The 17,633-nt window shown below is 37.6% G+C and overlaps 1 protein-coding gene across 1 annotated transcript; it reads right to left on the bottom strand.

The window, feature by feature from the left end:
- Nucleotides 1-1,476: 1,476 nt before the first annotated feature.
- Nucleotides 1,477-15,998, bottom strand: LOC113109338 (tryptophan--tRNA ligase, mitochondrial-like). Its single transcript, XM_026272954.1, has 6 exons — nucleotides 15,894-15,998; nucleotides 8,033-8,290; nucleotides 5,279-5,359; nucleotides 4,105-4,187; nucleotides 3,894-4,012; nucleotides 1,477-1,925 (listed from the first exon to the last, which is right to left on the bottom strand). Exons 1-6 carry the CDS (start codon nucleotides 15,996-15,998, stop codon nucleotides 1,477-1,479), a joined length of 1,095 nt encoding a protein of 364 aa, XP_026128739.1.
- Nucleotides 15,999-17,633: the final 1,635 nt, after the last annotated feature.

Genomic DNA, 17,633 nt, shown 5'->3' with positions numbered 1-17,633 from the left:
ACACACTTGACCGCGCATCGCTTGTTATCACGAGCGCTGCATTCGATTAGCACACTGACCATGGATTGTTATGATAAAACACCTACTAAATGTCGGATACGTTTTGTTATTATTTTGCTCATTATATTTCTCCTGTAATCTAATATCGCCAAGCATGCTTGCACTTTTGCTATTATTTCTATTTTGCAGCACATATGGAGTCTATAGGCTACCAACGGTACAAACCTGGCACAAACATCATCTGCTAAAAATAGCGCATTTGAACAAGGCGAAAATGAATGACACATCAAAGCGAAGAGTAACATGAAATATTGTCAAATAACAAGTGACTGCTCCTCGCCATTCCGTCAGCATACATTACAGAGAGCGAAAAAAAAGCTGCTCTAAACAAACGATTCATTTTGCTAGACTGATCACTAATTGCCCCGTGGAACGAATAAACTTCCCACCTAATCCTCCCATATATCCTTAAATTCAGAACACAGTTTGGAGAATAATGCATGTTTGTGCAGCAAATGACGCTGGAAACCTTTTCAATTGCAGTTTAAAGAATCAGAGAAAATGCGGGTAGAGTTAATGATGTTTTCTCATTGCATGATTTATGATGACTGCTTTTAGAATTATTTCAGAGCAAATAAGTTTATAAAGCTAAAGTAATAAAGCAGGATTGAAAAAAAAATGAATATAGACGTCAGACGAAGGATTTGAAATTATTTCCAATTGAAAATTAGGAGCATAACTCATTTTAAATATATAACAACAAATCAATTCTGGCTTGTGTATTTTTTATATTTTAGTTATGCAGGTTTTTTTTTTTTTTTTTAGAATTCTCCGTAATACAGCTTTTCTTTAAAATGTAGACAGGGGCATATTAAGTGAATTTAGATGTTGCATTCCCTTTTTTGTTGTTTTCAGGAATAAATGGGTATAAAGTCTTGTGTAACATAATAATTAAGTGCATCAACTCTGAATTCTGGTAATGCATGGAATTTAGTTGCCCTGCCTGCCTTCTAATTTACCTTTGCCTAATAGACAGACAATCTTGCCACCTCCTCACAGATACTTTCTTACAAGGGAAAACACAGCACAATACAATTAAAACATTATCCAAATGCTCTCCCGCTCCATTAGTGCATAGTGCATGTGAGGTACCCATCATGTCAACTAGCGCCCTTGAACAGACTTGGAGTTGGCTAGGCTTGCAGTTTCTCCTGCACAGCATGTGTTTGTTGAGACATATGTGAGATTTAAAATGATTTTGAAATAATGTTATTCATATGACAATAAATAAAAATACAATTATTTATCTGCTTAAAAAATTGACAAAAATACAAGATGAAACCAAACAAAACTGAGTTTTTGAACAGATAGTAATCTGTGACAGGGGTGTAATTTACTTACCAAATGTTTTCACTAGTAAACTGAATCAGTCGAACACAGACAAAGAGTTCATTGCATTTTCCAGTTTCTAAAGTCTTAATAGAAGCCCACCAGTTTTCTGACTTCCGTCATCACAGGAGCTGCGAAGCTACGAGCTTTCGCTGTTCCTTTGGCTAAGAGACTCTCAAGGTGGCCTCTGTCGGCCTTCAGTCTTTGGATCTCCAGCCGAATGGGTTGCAGCTTCTGTACAATAGCCTCGGCCACCACATTCTTGTATTGTCCAGTGTCCATACCTTCAGCCAGCCTGACCACCTCCTCCACGCTCTGTCCAGACACAGCCGCGTGCATGGAGACTAGGTTTGATACACCGGGCCGACTCTCAGGCTCATAGGTCACTTCAGATGTGAAGTCGGTCACAGCTCTGCGAATCTTAAGGACAATGTCATCAGGCGTATCGGTCAGGAAGACTGTAGCTAACTTTTGGGGGTCCGACTTGGACATCTTAGAAGATGGATCCCTCAGAGATTTCACCTTTCGAGTGTCACCTGAGAGTTAAAAAGCAGGAAAAATTTAACATTTATTCTACGCTGAGTGAGTATTTCCTTAAGTTTCCTATTCATGTCCATTATAATACTTAATAGTTAACTATAATATATAATTACAATATTTCATTACATAAATTATATACAGGTAATAGTTGACTATGTTACCCTGGAGTTTAATAATCTGAAAGCTGTATAAATAAGCTTTCCATTGATGAATGGTTTGTTGGGATTTGACAATATTTGGCCGAGATACAACTATATGAAAAATAAAAAATAAAATAAAATAAAAATAAAACAAAATATTGAGAAATTGCATTAAAAGTTGTCGAAATTAAGTTCTTAGCCAAGAATATTACTAATCAAAAATTAAGTTTTGATATATTTAAAGTAGTAAATTTACCAAATATCTTCATGGAACATGATCTTTACTTAATATCCTAATGATTTTTGGCACGGAAGAAAAATCTATAATTTTGACCCATACAATGTATTTTTGGCTATTTCTACAAATACACCCGTGCTACTTATGACTGGTTTTGTGGTCCAGGGTCATATAGTTAACAAAGTGTTAAAATAATAGTTTTTCTCAACAAGGACATCAAAAGTGACAGTAAGGAGTTTTACAATGTTACAAAATATTTACATTTTAAATAAATGCTGTTCAGATAAATTAAATAGAAAAAGAAAAAAAATCACGGTTTCCACAAAAATATTAAGCAGCACATCTGTTTCAAGCAGATAGAAAGATAATTAAAGAGGAAAACGAAATTATAAAGAATAATATAATAATTTCTAAATGACCATGTGACACTAAAGACTAGAATAATGACTGTTGAAAATTCCGCTTTGCCAACACCGGAAAAAAATGACATTATAAAAGATATTAAAACAGAAAACAGTTATTTTTTAAGTAAAACGTTAATGTATTTTACTGTATTTTTGAATAAATAAATGCAGCCTTGGTGAGCATAAGACATCCCACAAAATCTATAACAATATAATATGGCATATTAATACTGTTAAGTTACTAACACAAAATAGGAGTCAAATGTTGAGTCAGTAACCACTCTGATAGATTTAGTTCAGTAAAGAATGTGACTTTCACACAGTTCACCAAATGAACCAGCTCACTCCCTCCACTGCCGAAAAACAGTGCAGGAAACATGCTATTTAATATCAATTTCTTTGAAAAGCTTCCTTTACAATACTGCCTAACCATTTCAATACAAAAGTAATCATAGGATGCAATTTTCCACTTTTTATAAGATACATTTCAGTAAATTAGCATTACATATAGCGACCACTGGTTGCACACTAATCAGATTGAAAATGAAGAATCTCTGGAAAGCAACTGGGTTGTGTAAATATTATTTCTTTGTGGAATCACAACACAGATGGGCTCTAATGGTCGGATCTTTGATTTGGTTTCAGGGCAACAGATATTGTTTGGCTTCTTTAGCTCTGGCTCTAGGATGCAGGCGCAGTCTTCCTTCACATATAAGAAGAGTGATGTGAACCGGTCCTTTGTGAAGTCACTATAGGGAAACCCCCCAAATCCATTATCACCCCATCACTCAGATAGAGAAGGAAGAGAACAATCCTTTAATCAAAGCGCCATCGCACACATGACTGGTTTCATATTGTGCTTTTATGATGGCGATAATTACAGTGAATGAAAGACTGAAGCTCAAACTGACGATTCAACATGCCAGCCATGTGTGCGCACAACTTTTTGTGCAAGGGGTGCGTTGTTGTGCGTGTGTGTAACATACAGCGAGGAAAGCAGGGAGCTGGGGAAGACACTTGAGAGCACTGACTCATTTGTGTGTACGCTGAATGACACCGAGTAATTTGTCTTACTTTTCCACCTTTCAGGGTTTGTGCTCAGGTGAATCTTTATGAGAAAAGCAGACTGATTAAAACGGGAAGTTAATGTCATGAGGTAAAAATGAAAACTCCCAAACATACTGAGCAGGGCACGAGGCTCTGGGAAGAACTCTCCATACTGGTTGTTAAAGATGCGGGCCAAGTCCTGGGCCAGCTCCAAATGCTGGATCTGGTCCTCCCCTACTGGCACATGTGTAGATCTGCACAACAATAACATCACTCTCGCTCAAACACAAGCTGGGAATATAACCACGCTAAGAATAAAACACATGAAGAGCACAGCCGGACGTACTTGTAGAGCAGAATGTCTGCTGCTTGTAACACTGGGTACGTAAAAAGCCCCACACTGCCTTCGTTCTTCTGCTTGCTCTTCATCTGTAAGGAAAAGAAACAGAGGATTTACCACTGGACGGGCAGACGGAGAGGAAAGTTTGAAACAAATCTGAAGCACCTTTCATTACATCTGGCTGCGACTGTCTATTTGTTTTCTTATTACAATGAGGTCTAACATCAAGCCCTTTCTCAGTTTCCCACATCGGGCTGAATGAAGGAGTTTTGCCACATTAACACACACAGACAGCATCCAAAGGCCACTTTCCGCCACGTTTCACATGCACTCAGCTGTTGAGTAAACAGCTAGGTGTTTTCTCTGCAGCGGTGGGAGGCTTCTGGCCGAGCTCTCCGACAGCAGCAATATAAAAGGGTTGTCCTCTCTGGGTGAATCACAGTCATTATCAAGCCCTGTCTCTCCCTGCCAGGTCCGCCCACCCTCATGACCGGCACAGGAAAAGCCTGTCGCCGTGCCACATGGACAGCAAACAGAGGAGGGAGGCCTGAGCATTTGGACTGGCATGTTACCATCTTCAAAATATCATGTGTCTTTTTATTTAAACTGCCCCTATTATGGATTTTTGAAAATTACCTTTCATGCAGTGTGTAACACAGCTCTAAGTGAATGGAAACTTCTTGCACTTGCAAAGTTTTAAATCTGAAAGTGCACGGTGTATAAAGTAATTGTCTCTTAAAAGAAAGAGTCGACTCTGAATCATTGAAACGAGTTGTTTTTCAAATGAATCCCAAGCCGATTCATGTTGACGCAACATGAAACATTAGCTTATTGCCCGTCCACTTATTGGTCTTTTTGCATTGGTCTGAATGAAAATAGCATTACATTACAGGCATGATCAAATGAAAATGAGACCAATGAAAATCTGACCAATCACTGTAGATTAGTGTCACACAAAGGTGGGGTTTGGAAAAATTAATCATTAAACAAATCGTTGAGCAAAAAAAAATAGGTAAAAATAAATGCATATTATAAGACAATGATAGTGTTTTTTGAACTTACATGCATGTCAACCTGTTGTTGGGGACTCCCAAAACTGAAATAAGAACGTTTCATTACCCATAATAGGAAAAAAAACAAAAACAAAAAAACCCAGTAAAAACAAATGTGCTGTAATTACCTTCCATTGAGGCAGGTGCCGTAAACGAGGCATGCTGGTGAGGCAGCCTAGGATCCACGAGAGCTCAGCATGTTCTGAGACCTGCAGAGTAACTGTATGATTACATTTCAGGAAAATAAATAAATAAATGTAATGGTGCTCATTTCTCAATTCATTTATCAGTCAATTTGTTCAGAAACATATTAAAGGTACAGTTAAAACATGCAATGCTTTGAACACACATCTTCTTTGATGAGTATGTTTTTCATTTCTGAATTAAAATTCATTTTGATGGTATCTTTTTGAGCAAATTAAAAAATAATTTGAAAATCCGTTGTCCGATAAATTTAGTGCGACAAACATACAGAAACGTGGGAACACGCAAACCCCTGGATACCTTCATAAATATGTCAAGATTAATAAGTCTCTTCAGATAGTTTGATGTTTTCATGACATGGAAAGTTTAGATTGTAAAATTCAGTGTAACACCCCCAAAACTGATATTTATCATAATTATATTTCTGAATTAATCATACATGATAATCACAAAAACAATATACTGTGTAGCCTGAGAACTCTATTAAACATCTTTTTAATTTTGAGAGTGATGAAAGATGTATATAAATATGCTATAAGTTTTTACATTACAGAAACACCACATTTTTAGAGGCATTAAATGTAAACTTTTAACACCATTAAAAAAAACCTAAAATATTGATTTTCTTTTTTTTTTTTATTGTGGACACACATATTACCATCATGCAATCAAATTATCAATACTCTTGATATGCAGAGTGACAGCACTTTACACTTAAACTAGGTATCTTCGTAGCGCCCCTGTGTGGCAGCGAAGAGAACAAGATATTCCTCACCTCCCAACAGGTGCACACTGGCACAGTATGAAGGCCTTTCTACATCCATACTTTATCACAAGTACTCGAACTAGTCCTTCCCTTGTTACAAAATCATGTGAAAGAGCTCATTTGACTGGCTTTGTGAAATCTGCACAATTCCCAAGAGTGTGTGCACGCACACAGACACACATTCAAAAGAAAAACACTGCTCAAAATCGTTCTGCTTCAGAGAATTAAACTTTATGAGTGCTGGCGACACGGCCGCCATCTCTCATACGCACAAAAGGATTCCGAGGCATCTGACGTAAACCCAGAGAGGAACGAACATAAAACGTGATTTTATGGCACGGCGCTGAAAGAGATATTTATTACAGCTAGCTAATCTACGTGTGAGGGTAAAACAGCGGATATGAAGATGACTCAGATAATCTGTATGATAATCAGAAAATCTGATATAGTGGTGGGGCATATCTTAGATGACTTCATATGTCAGATTTGTGCCATCAACTGAGACACAGAAATAGTAAGTGAAATAATAGAGCATAAAGTGATTATTCCACACATACACATACGTGGCACATACGTGAAAATGAATTTAAAGGAAGTCTGAAGTGTGAAAAGGGATCATATTTGTTAAGATTTACACACAACGTTCAATTACGCGAGTCTGCCAGAAACGTACATATAAATCTCTCTGTTGTGTAGATGTTATTGTGGTAAAATGGTTTCTAGTGCCATACATCCCAAACACTCATACACTCAAACACGAAGCACTATACTTAAGATCCGATTGATTTTAGCTTGTCACCATTTTTTCAATGAAGTCAAGTGTTTTCCTTGGGACAGGGAATTATTTTCACATGTGGAACAGTCTTGAGCTCGTATGTTCGATGGGAGGTCTTTAGTCCTGCCAAGATATGTGGCATGAAGTTAAAATGGAATAAAATCAGGGGAGTGTGTGTGTGTGTATGCATGCAGGTTTTCACATGCTCGCTGTAAAGTTTCAGTGAGAAAACACACAAAATCCCGACACACTAACACTCTGCTGCACAAAACACACAAACACACACTGTTGAAAGCATATCAGGTGGCTGAGAGGAAGAACATGTCCACACTTATTATAGTTACTCTTCAAAAGTTGCTAAATTTGAGGGAAAATGTGCTGGACAGCTAGCGAGTTGCTGCATACAGTAAAAACTATTATTATCCTCTTCTTTCTGCTTCATGTGGTCGCTTTGAAGTGAACCGTGAAAACGAATCTGTGTGTTTTCCCCTATCCTGAGAATTTGTAGAGATAGGAATCGGTTTGGTAAAATAAGCATTTAGAGCCATTAAATAAATATTTGGCAATGGAAAATATGTTTTAGCTTACTGCCAGTAGTTCAGCCCAATAAAACAACCGGACGGCTATTTAGAATGAGACTTTTGGAGTTATTTGAAAGGTACCTTCCACATTTGTTTTTAGATTGTTTAAGCAGAAAGGTTGAATAAAGACGTGCACACTTTAAAACTATAATACTAGAAGTATTTTGGGATAGTTCAACCCAAAATGAAAATTCACAGTGAAACCCAAAATGAAACTTCATCATTTACTCATCCTCATGTCATCCTAAACCTGCATTACTCTCTTTCTGATGTGGAAGACAAAAAGAAAAAGAAAAAAGATTTTATTAATATTTTTTTCCTCACAATGAAAGTGTTGCTTTGGACCCCAATGACTTTCATTGTATGACCAAAAACAGTTCATTAAAATGTTCTTATGAGTTCAGCAAAAGAAAGAAGGTCATACAGGTTTGGAACAACATGAGGGTGATTAAATGATGACCAAATATTCATTTTGGATTAATTAATTAAGGATTAATTAAGGTGATTATATATATATCTTGCATACTTGAAAGAAAGTTTTCAAAGCAGAACTAACTTGAGACTGCTGGAAAAGGATGGAGCGAGTCGGGTCTATGCCACAGGCCAACAGACTGGCAGCCATGTCCAGGATGTTTTCTCGGAGCATCTGAGGGTCCTGAGGCTGGGTGATGGAATGAAGGTCTACGATGCTATACATGACTGTGCTATACTTGTCCTGCAGGGCCACCCAGCTCTCTAGAGCTCCCAGATAGTTCCCCAAGTGAGGAACACCCGTGGGCTGGATCCCTGAGAAGACCTGCGCTTTAGGGAGGCCCTGCAAAGAAAAAGAGAGAGGCTTGAGACAAAATCTGTTAAAAAGAAAGACAAACATTCAAGCAAAGGAGGGCATAAAAGTGAAGGCAAAGAAAGTTGGGGGTGTGCATACAGCCAGAAAGGAGACACCCTACGCAGTTTTATGAATGTTATCGAAGCGATAAATCCAAGGCACGTTTCACACTAACAGAGCACCCTACCGGGTGAGAGAGTGCTAGAGCGGAACTTCACCATAGCCAATGAAAACACTCCACAGTTCACAGCCAGCCAATAGCAGCTTTTAAGAGTGATACAGTCGTGGAATAACAATCACAGTAGTGGTCCTGCTCTAAACAGCAACAGAAGAAAGCAGTGCAATGCTATAAACCTATGTAGTATATTAAAGATTGGGAAGAATAAAACAAAGCGGTCGTTTTTAAATGTTTGGACTGAGAAGGAAGCCCACTACTCCTTAGTCTTTATTAAAAACAAAGAGAGATTCATGCCCACTGATTCCTGGACAAATATTGTTTTACTAGCAGGCCAAGTCTTCAGATGCAAAGCTTCCAAACTTCAGATTCAAAACTTACAAATTTCCATTTCCATCAGTCAACCTCCAAACAACTTACTACAACTGCCAAATAATCTTTGAACGTCATAAAAAGGTTAACCTTGCAACATAAAAACATTTTAGACGAGGAAAACACACATGAAAAGAGTCATGAACACCTGCATGGCTGTGTAAGAGGTGACTTACTTTGGGGCACATATACAATCTGAGATCTATGGCTGATCTGAAATCAGTCTGTCTTCAAGAAAGCCTATAGCCAGGGGAATAGTATCACTGATCCAAAGTCATTAGCTAGTTTTAGGAAAGGAGCAGGCTATTTATGCCATTACTGGGTGAGTAATTGCAGTGCAGTGGCCCGAATGCACAGGGCCTCTCTGAGGTGTCAGAAGTGATTTGGGGCAGAACGGAGCCTGGTTCATGTGTGTTCTCACCTTGCGTTGTTCCCCTCTTCCCCTCCGGCCGATCATTAACCATCCAGACATGGTAATGGTGTCATTTGAGACAATCACACATAAGCTGAAACAACACTGCGCCCAACTACCGAAGGAATAATCAACCTATCGCACCTCCCATCTACCGACAAGAAGGAATGTCTGAAAAATCTGATTTTTTTTATATTAATTTTTTTGACGACTGCAGTGATGATAGGGGAATTTTATTCACAAGGTACATTACATAGTAACATTAGAAATGCCCTTTTCGGTGTCATTCCTCATTATTTATTAGGGTGTAGCTATGGTTTTAACATTGATAGGGACATTTTCTAAACAGTTACTTTATACAGGAAATTCTTTATTAACTCTTTATTTATGTTTAATTTATATGTTTATTTTGCTGTGTTGATTCCATAAAACAATTAAACAAAAACAAAACAAAAACAAGCACCTTTTTTAACTTCCTTATTTAGTCTAAAGTCAAATGAAAAGGCCTATATTTTCAAATGTAAATTTGATTTCATAAAATAATGTCGAATGTACAAGCCTTGAGGTCCTTAAATGTAAAAGCAAACGTGTCAAGAATAAGCAATGCTGATGTCACACACAGATGTTAGACAGCATCAAACTTAATGTATAAAGTGAAGTAAAATCCTTTATTTTACAAATGAAATAATGACACAGAACACTCCTCCATTCTTACCTGCAGCAATGGCTCAGTTTTCTTTTACTCAGATTCACTGGGACTTGCTCGCTCTCCTCAGCTGTCCCATGCACCAGCACAAACTACTTCTTGATGACACTTGGCAGGAGCAGCAAGTTCTCTCCTAATTTTTTTTACACTAACAACCGCAACACTGTTGTACCACAGTACAGCAAAGTAGCAAAAAAATCCTCCATGTCTACCATATGGAGTAGACATTAAACCGTATGTGTGTGTGTGTGCACAAGCTGATAGAGTTACACAGTACACCTACAATCCCTGTTCTTACACTCATTTAGGCACTTTGTAGGTGTATTTAATTGTAAAACACTCTGTGTGTGTTCCAGTTGGTGTATGATTGAATAACTAAGTCTAGAAACAACTAAATACATGGGAACCTCCATTTGACCATTTGAGATGGACTGACCCTTTTGTATTTACATAGTGAAAATACTGTGATACAGTTATGGAAAAACAGAAGCTAGGCTATGTAAAATTCAGCTCCAAGGACACCATGAGACAGAATAAGAACACTTAATCTTCATTGCAAACATATTAAACGTGAAAACAGCATCTTACATTTTGCAAAATACCATGCTCAGACAGTACATGTTTTTTTTAAGCCAGTGGTTTTCAGATGTGGTCACATAGAGCAGAGAAAAACAATGAAATATGCAAATGATAAAATGCAACTAATATAATTAGCTTATCAGCTTTTAAAACCCTTTTCATATTTTTTGTTGTTGTGTATCCAATCAAAAACGACATCTTTTTCACTTGGTTAGAGCCAGCCAAATTAGGCAGACACCTACCGACCATATCAAATAACAAATATATAACAATGGGTTAATAATTTCGAACTTTCATTTTAGGGACATTTGTATTTGCACTTGATGGCCAATGTAAATTTGGGTTAGGGACGGACACAACGAGCATGTAATAACAGCTGGCCATTCAGATTTAATAAAGTTCTCAAAATTTGAGCTCTTTAAACTAAAAATCAGTACTTTACATGGAGAAACGATAAGGACCCTATAGAGCCATCCATAGCTTAACTCCTGGAACATCCTGCAGAGAGATGCCCTCTTTGCATGCCACTTCAAACACTGCCTTTCACCACTCTTTATGGTTCTGCAGGAAAGCATCAGCAGCTCGGTAAATGTGGAGAAGCTCTCCACAGGAGCTGATATCAGAGAGGGAGCGTGAGGCCAGCTCTGAACGGCACCTCTGACCCTCCCGCCCCAGTCCATTTGTCCCCCACTAAGCTTCAGACACACAGAACCTACTGTTACGGTGTCTATCTGCATCGCCTCACTCGCCCTATTAAAACAGACATCACGCTGAACAGCAGAAACACATGCCTTAATCCTGCCAATCTCCTCTGGGCTCCCAACAAAGCCCTGCTTTGGTGAAGTGTAGGCACCTTCCCCTGCCCGAGACGGTGGGGAATGTGTGTTTATGCCGTACCGAAACACACTCAGCTTGAAGCGAAGTGCGAACGGCTGAAAATAAAACAGGAACGAGACCCCGATTCGAAGGGAAAACACATTAGAGAAAGCAAGAGTGACAAAGCCAAAAAAGCAGAGAAAGAATGAGCAGGAGACAGAGCAAAAGAAGAGGTATTTGTGGGGAGGAGGGCGGCGTACAGGAGGTGGCAGGGGGGCAGGAGACGGAGCGTTTGATTAAATCTGCGGTTGACGTTTCGGACAGGTGAGATTGATGAGGTTCCTCTACGCTTCACACTGTGCGGAGAGCGCAGGGAGAGGAACAGAAACACGCAGTGTGGAGAGCCAGGGCTGGGGGCCCTCTCACACCGTGGGGTCCCCGGCCTGATTAATGGGGCTGGAGTCCCTTCAAAAACAGCGCTCCCAGCAGAAAGGGCCGCACCGTGCTCCAAAAATAACCAGGACGGGACAGCCGCTCCACTACGGACTGCGGCTTGGAGGCCAAACCCTGAACCATTTAGGACCAATCGCTTTTGTTTCACTACAATCCTCCCTCTGCTGATCGCATTACATATTAAAAGATAGGTTACGCTCAGTCTGACATGAAATATAATTATTTGCAAGCTGCACAGAAAAGCCTGCCGAAATCTCAAACCAAAACCCAACGCCTGGCACGGAGAATGATAAATGGCTTGCATGGATTATATTGCGATATTTGGACACTATATAAACTACACTAAGCAAATAAAGGACAAAGCCACTTCTGCCTTTTTCCCTTTTGAACCTCGAAAGGAAAAAAACAGAGGTGCTAGCCTACTAATGACAAATTAAACACATAAAAGTCACAACGAAGCAGAAATAACCTGCACACACCTCATAAATTTATCAATGTGTAATTATGGTAACACTCAGGAACTCCTGAGCCAGAGTTTTTTCCTTGTTCCCTTTCATTTCCTCCAGCGCTGTGTGTTGGTTTGAGCAGAACCCAGAAGTTCGATACCAGATAGTGGGTGTTATTCAATTAACCACGTCAGATTTCAGGTAACTGTAAGTCTACAGGGTATGGGGCAAAACTCCACACTGAAAAAAAAATTGATAGGGTTTACTTTAAAACGATATTCACTCTATGGCTGCATGATTATGACAAAAATCATAATTGTCGATTATTCCCTAGAAATTGTAATTGCGATTATTAATTACGATTATCACAATATACATCGAATTATGTTTATACCATTGTTTGATGCAACTGCATATGAAAATAAGCTTAAACACGCTTTTCTATAGTATTAAGCCTCAAATGTCAACTATAGATCAGATTGCTTTCTTCTTTAAATGATAAAAAAGTAAAAATGTGAATGGTATTATAATGTTATACTAAAAACTAAAATTTAAATAATGGGAAAAACCCTTAAGATAACATGTAGAAATAAAATGTATCTTAAGCACATCGAATAAGTGGACTTTGAATGATTAAATACTTGTGGCATCCATAATTGTAATCACAATTAGAAATTCGATTAATTGTGCAGCTCTAATTCACTCAGAAACTGCTAGCAAATTTCAGAAACATACTGAATTAAATGCAAAATTTTGAAGTATGAAAAAAGTTGAAAATATTCAAAATAAAACACTTTTCTCCTAAACCTTATATTAACTTGAAAAACATTTTTTTTTTCACAGCGCAGCAGTACTCAACAGGAATTTAGACCCAAAATACACTAAATTATCCAAAATATTACAATGGCTTGAGGAGTCTGGAGGAGTTATTCAGCACATATTATGTTCATCCTTCAGAATGATGAACCGAATTACACAGCGGAGTGTGAAATAAAGTGCTTAGCTGACATGTAAAAACAAATCGTCTAATTAATAAATACAATCAGGCCCGGCTCATGCGCGCCTGCTTTCCTTGAGTTTCCTCTCCGGGCGGCTCTGGGAGTAGGTTTAATGGTTTTAGCTGACATGAGAGTTAGAGCATTTAGACCTGAAGGAGAATTAAGAGCTGTTTCCTTTTTGTGCAACACGAGGCTGAGATGACTGATATCAGCCATTAAGACCACAGGCGATTAAGGGCCGGATAGGGAGAGTCATGTTTTATAACGCAGCTTAGAGCAAGGGCCCACTGCATCCTGCTGCCTCATACAGCAGCGTATGGAAGGATAATCAGGGAAGTTTCAGGATGCGATTTGAACAAAAGCTTAAAACGCTCTAAACAACTGCGTAAAACACTTACACAACAGGGGTATTTCAACAGCTCCAGAAACAGAACAAGAGTTTTCAACACAGAGTGAAAGGTTAATGCTGAATTTATTTTGCATTTGCTCGATGAATCTTGCTGGGTTTTGTGGTGAGAAACTCTAACAGGCTCATTTTATCCGCTTGCCACTATTTGACACGTTTCATTAATAATATTTATTTATAGGTATGGATTCCTTAAGGTCAAATTTCCCGCTCACTTATACTTGGACAGAAAAATCTGTGCTCATCTTTTCAGACTGCAGCTAAATGACTTTTTATAACCCTTTCTTTGCCCCCAAAATATGCTCCATGTTTTGACGTAAATCACACCTAGCAGCATTGTGAACGTCCGGATTAGCACGCAGTGCCTGACATTTGGAGAAAATTAATAGAAATGAAAACCAACACCTCATTTCAAATGTTGCTGCTGGTAATAAAGGACTGCTGGGACGGTTTTGACGTCTTTCTGTAACCTCACTCCCACAGTCGCAGCTCTCTGCGCTTTAGCGTCCCAAACGACACACTGCCTGTAGTTAACAAAACAGAGACTGGCTGCCAGCGGTGGACGCACATTCCTACACGGCAAGTGTGCTGAAGCCATCAAATAAAACTGGGTTGTCAATCAAGTCAAGGCAGTGGAGGCTTCACGTGCTCTGTAAAAGACTCACTAGTTATAATTTACTGTGCTCAGGTCCAGTTAGCATTACATACACTCAGGGAATTGCACTGTTAATTAACAGTTTCTTTACATACTCTGGTTCACTCCAAAAGCCGGAATTTCAATATGTATTAAAGGCTGTGATGGCTATTATAAAAAGTGTTATTTTAGGATGGTTTATAACAGGGAGACATGGCTAATTGAGCAAGAAGGAGCAGGTGAGCTTTTCAATCAGGGCCAAGATAATCCAAATATAAAAGGTTGAATTTTTTACAAAAATGGAACAACAAGTAGTTCTGGAAACGTTCTATGTCACTTAACCATTTCCAGAAGTATTCAAATATTCCAAGAACATCTCTGTCTACTGGAAAATCACAAATCTTCACAGTGAAATTCAAATGCTAAAACATATTGTAATAAAAAAGTGAGGCAATCTTAGTTCCGTAGTAATCATATAAATATTGTTTAGCAAAGGTAAAGAAATCTGATTAAAAATCATATTCTCCAGAACTCGTATGCCAAACTTCAGAGACAAGGACAGCCCTGTAAGAAATGTCTGAAAAAAAATTCATCAAAATTTTTATTATTTTCTTTTACGGTTTTCATGATTTAACATGAAAACAGTAATGCTACTTTCATGATGAACATCCAGCACAAGGGAAGTCAAATTTATAGAATTGCGTTCTACTCCTCTCAGAACATATTTTATAAAAACAAGTCTACAGACTGCTGTAATCTAAAACTGAATTACATATCAATTTTCCTGCTGTATCCTGCTGTTCAAACACCGAACCTCATTATCTTAAATCTTTGGAATAATGGAATTAAATAACTTATAAACACATCTACATACAATGCCAAACATTTTTTAATTAAAACTTGTTGTTTTTACAGATTGAGAATAAATTTAGATAATCTTAATTTTGTTATTGTTACCACACATGAAGTGAAAGATTTATGGATATGACAAAAAAATGTTCCAGCTCTCTGAAAATAAATTACTCTGGAAATATGTATCTCATTTGCTCATCAAAACTGCATTTATTTGATGAATATATATATATATATAGTGAAATATTACTACAATTTAACACTGTTTTGCAACTGTTTTCTATTAGAACATGTTTTAAGATGCAATTAATTTGTGTGATGGCAATGTTGAATTTTCATTTTTCAATTTTAAAGCTACAAATCTGCAGGACAGCAGAACCCCATTTCCTCACAGATAACCATGTCAAGATACTTAACTGCATGATACAGCTACATAAATGTAACTACCACTAGCATTAAACTATTCTTGACATTAATAAGCTTTAACAACTATGCACTCACAACAAATGTCACAAGCAATTACAAAGGCTTTTAAAACAGCTCCGTTATTTACACTCTATTAGCCTATACTTGAAAATACTGTTAAGACTAATGTAATGTGTTTAGATTTAAAATTACAGCTGTCGGATATTTTCAATTGTATTACAGAAGGTTTCCAATGAAGGTGAACCATGTGACAGATCCTCCGTAAAGCTGCCAAAATGGCAAATTATAAAATGGTAAAAAGAGAAGATTTTCTCACCGTCATTCCCGTCGCTTTCCCAGCTGTACATAATCTTCTGTGGGAATTACTCTTATAAACAAAACGAAACACAGATTTCACGTTAAACCTCAAGGAGAGCGCCATCTTGGCTTATTCATAAACATAGGCGTACGGTGTCCAATAAGGGACATGCGGCCAAAATACACACTGAGGGCAGAAGCTCAAGTTTAACTTGGAAGGAACTGCCCATGAAATTGCCACCTCTGCAAAATATTTTGTACCGTAACAAAATATCATAAAAGACCATTTAAGGAATTTCAATCAAATAAATAAATAGTAGATTTTAAATATTTTTTTATTATAATCATTTAAAAATTAATTTGAAAATAATAGTATGATGTTGTGATCTATAATACTATAGACACAGCCAGTTCTACTCATTAAAATATTTATTCGTGATAAAATAATAACTTTATAATTGTATTAGAGTCTTGCACACTTGCAGTTAATATGAGTCGTGCATTAATCTGAGTGGTGAAAGTTATTATGGGAATGGATTGATTGGGCGCAGGAAACGCAGAAAACATTATCTTGCCCCTTTGTTTATCGCTGTCACATAACAAATCTGCTTCAAAGATAAAATTACATGAATTTCTAATTAAAAAATTGAAATAAAAATGTAAAGCCTGAACAAATACTAGAAATCGTGAATATAAAAATTGGGAATCATAAGTTTCATACAAAGTGAAAGAGAAATGTGTCAAGTTTCACCAGGTGTCTTTTTTAATTAAATGATGTCAAACCGCCAACCAATCGCTGCATTGCTGATTTTGGTTTCTTGTATCGATATATCTGCCCTTTACGAGGAACACGAGAACGCGCATTAATCGTATGCTGCGTCCCATTGTGCGTCCATTTTATAATGCGCCCGTAAAGTATGTACTTTTTTGTTGCAGGAAAAATACACACAATTTTGAGTGTTTTAGTAGAACAGTACGCAAATACTATCATGTCATACAATTGCGTCTTTAATGGACCAATCGGTCGCGTAATCCTGTCCCTGTAAGCTGACCTGTCAGTCATCTTGTCACAGTTAACATCCTCCACATTTAATTTCATTTCATTGAACTTATACCGTACAAGAGAGAAAAGAAGTAGCACACTGATCTTCAAGCCGCAGGTCTTTATGCAGAGAACTGTTCATATTTTCTGCATGATGCTTTTCATTGCTGTTGCAGATGGAATATAACATAGATAAATAAAAAATATTTTACCAGGTTAAATGTTGATTATTACATTTACAATACATTTACATTTACATTACTCAACCCCCTTATCTAAACCTCTCTACTTAACCGTAGGTCGCGCGCATCCGCCATGTCTGTAGTTTTTTTTTAACGCTTTTTATTCGTGATTGTAGTTCTCAACCGAATCATTCGTCAAAGCGCATTGGATTGTCGGTATTATTAGCTATTAGCTATTAGAGTGAACACGGTTCCACACTTCAAAAATCGACCTGAAATAGTAGGCCATCCGGGGACTTCTAGAATAGGCTACTATTTTCAACATATTATGCTTTTTGGCACATTAATTATAATCTCACATTTAGGATGGATAGTGAACATTGGGATGCAGGGTTAGACAACTTAATCCAAATATTTTAATCAAATCCGCAAATTCGTTTGAAGAACCAAATTAGTCAGAGATCAGTTATCATGATAAGAAAATCTGGCATCTTTCATATTATCTCATGTATTAAGCAAGGTGCGAAGAACGGCC

The sequence above is a fragment of the Carassius auratus genome, chromosome 9 (genome assembly GCF_003368295.1).
Source record: "Carassius auratus strain Wakin chromosome 9, ASM336829v1, whole genome shotgun sequence".
NCBI classification, from domain to species: domain Eukaryota; kingdom Metazoa; phylum Chordata; class Actinopteri; order Cypriniformes; family Cyprinidae; genus Carassius; species Carassius auratus.
This window is presented reverse-complemented; position numbering and strand designations above follow the sequence as displayed.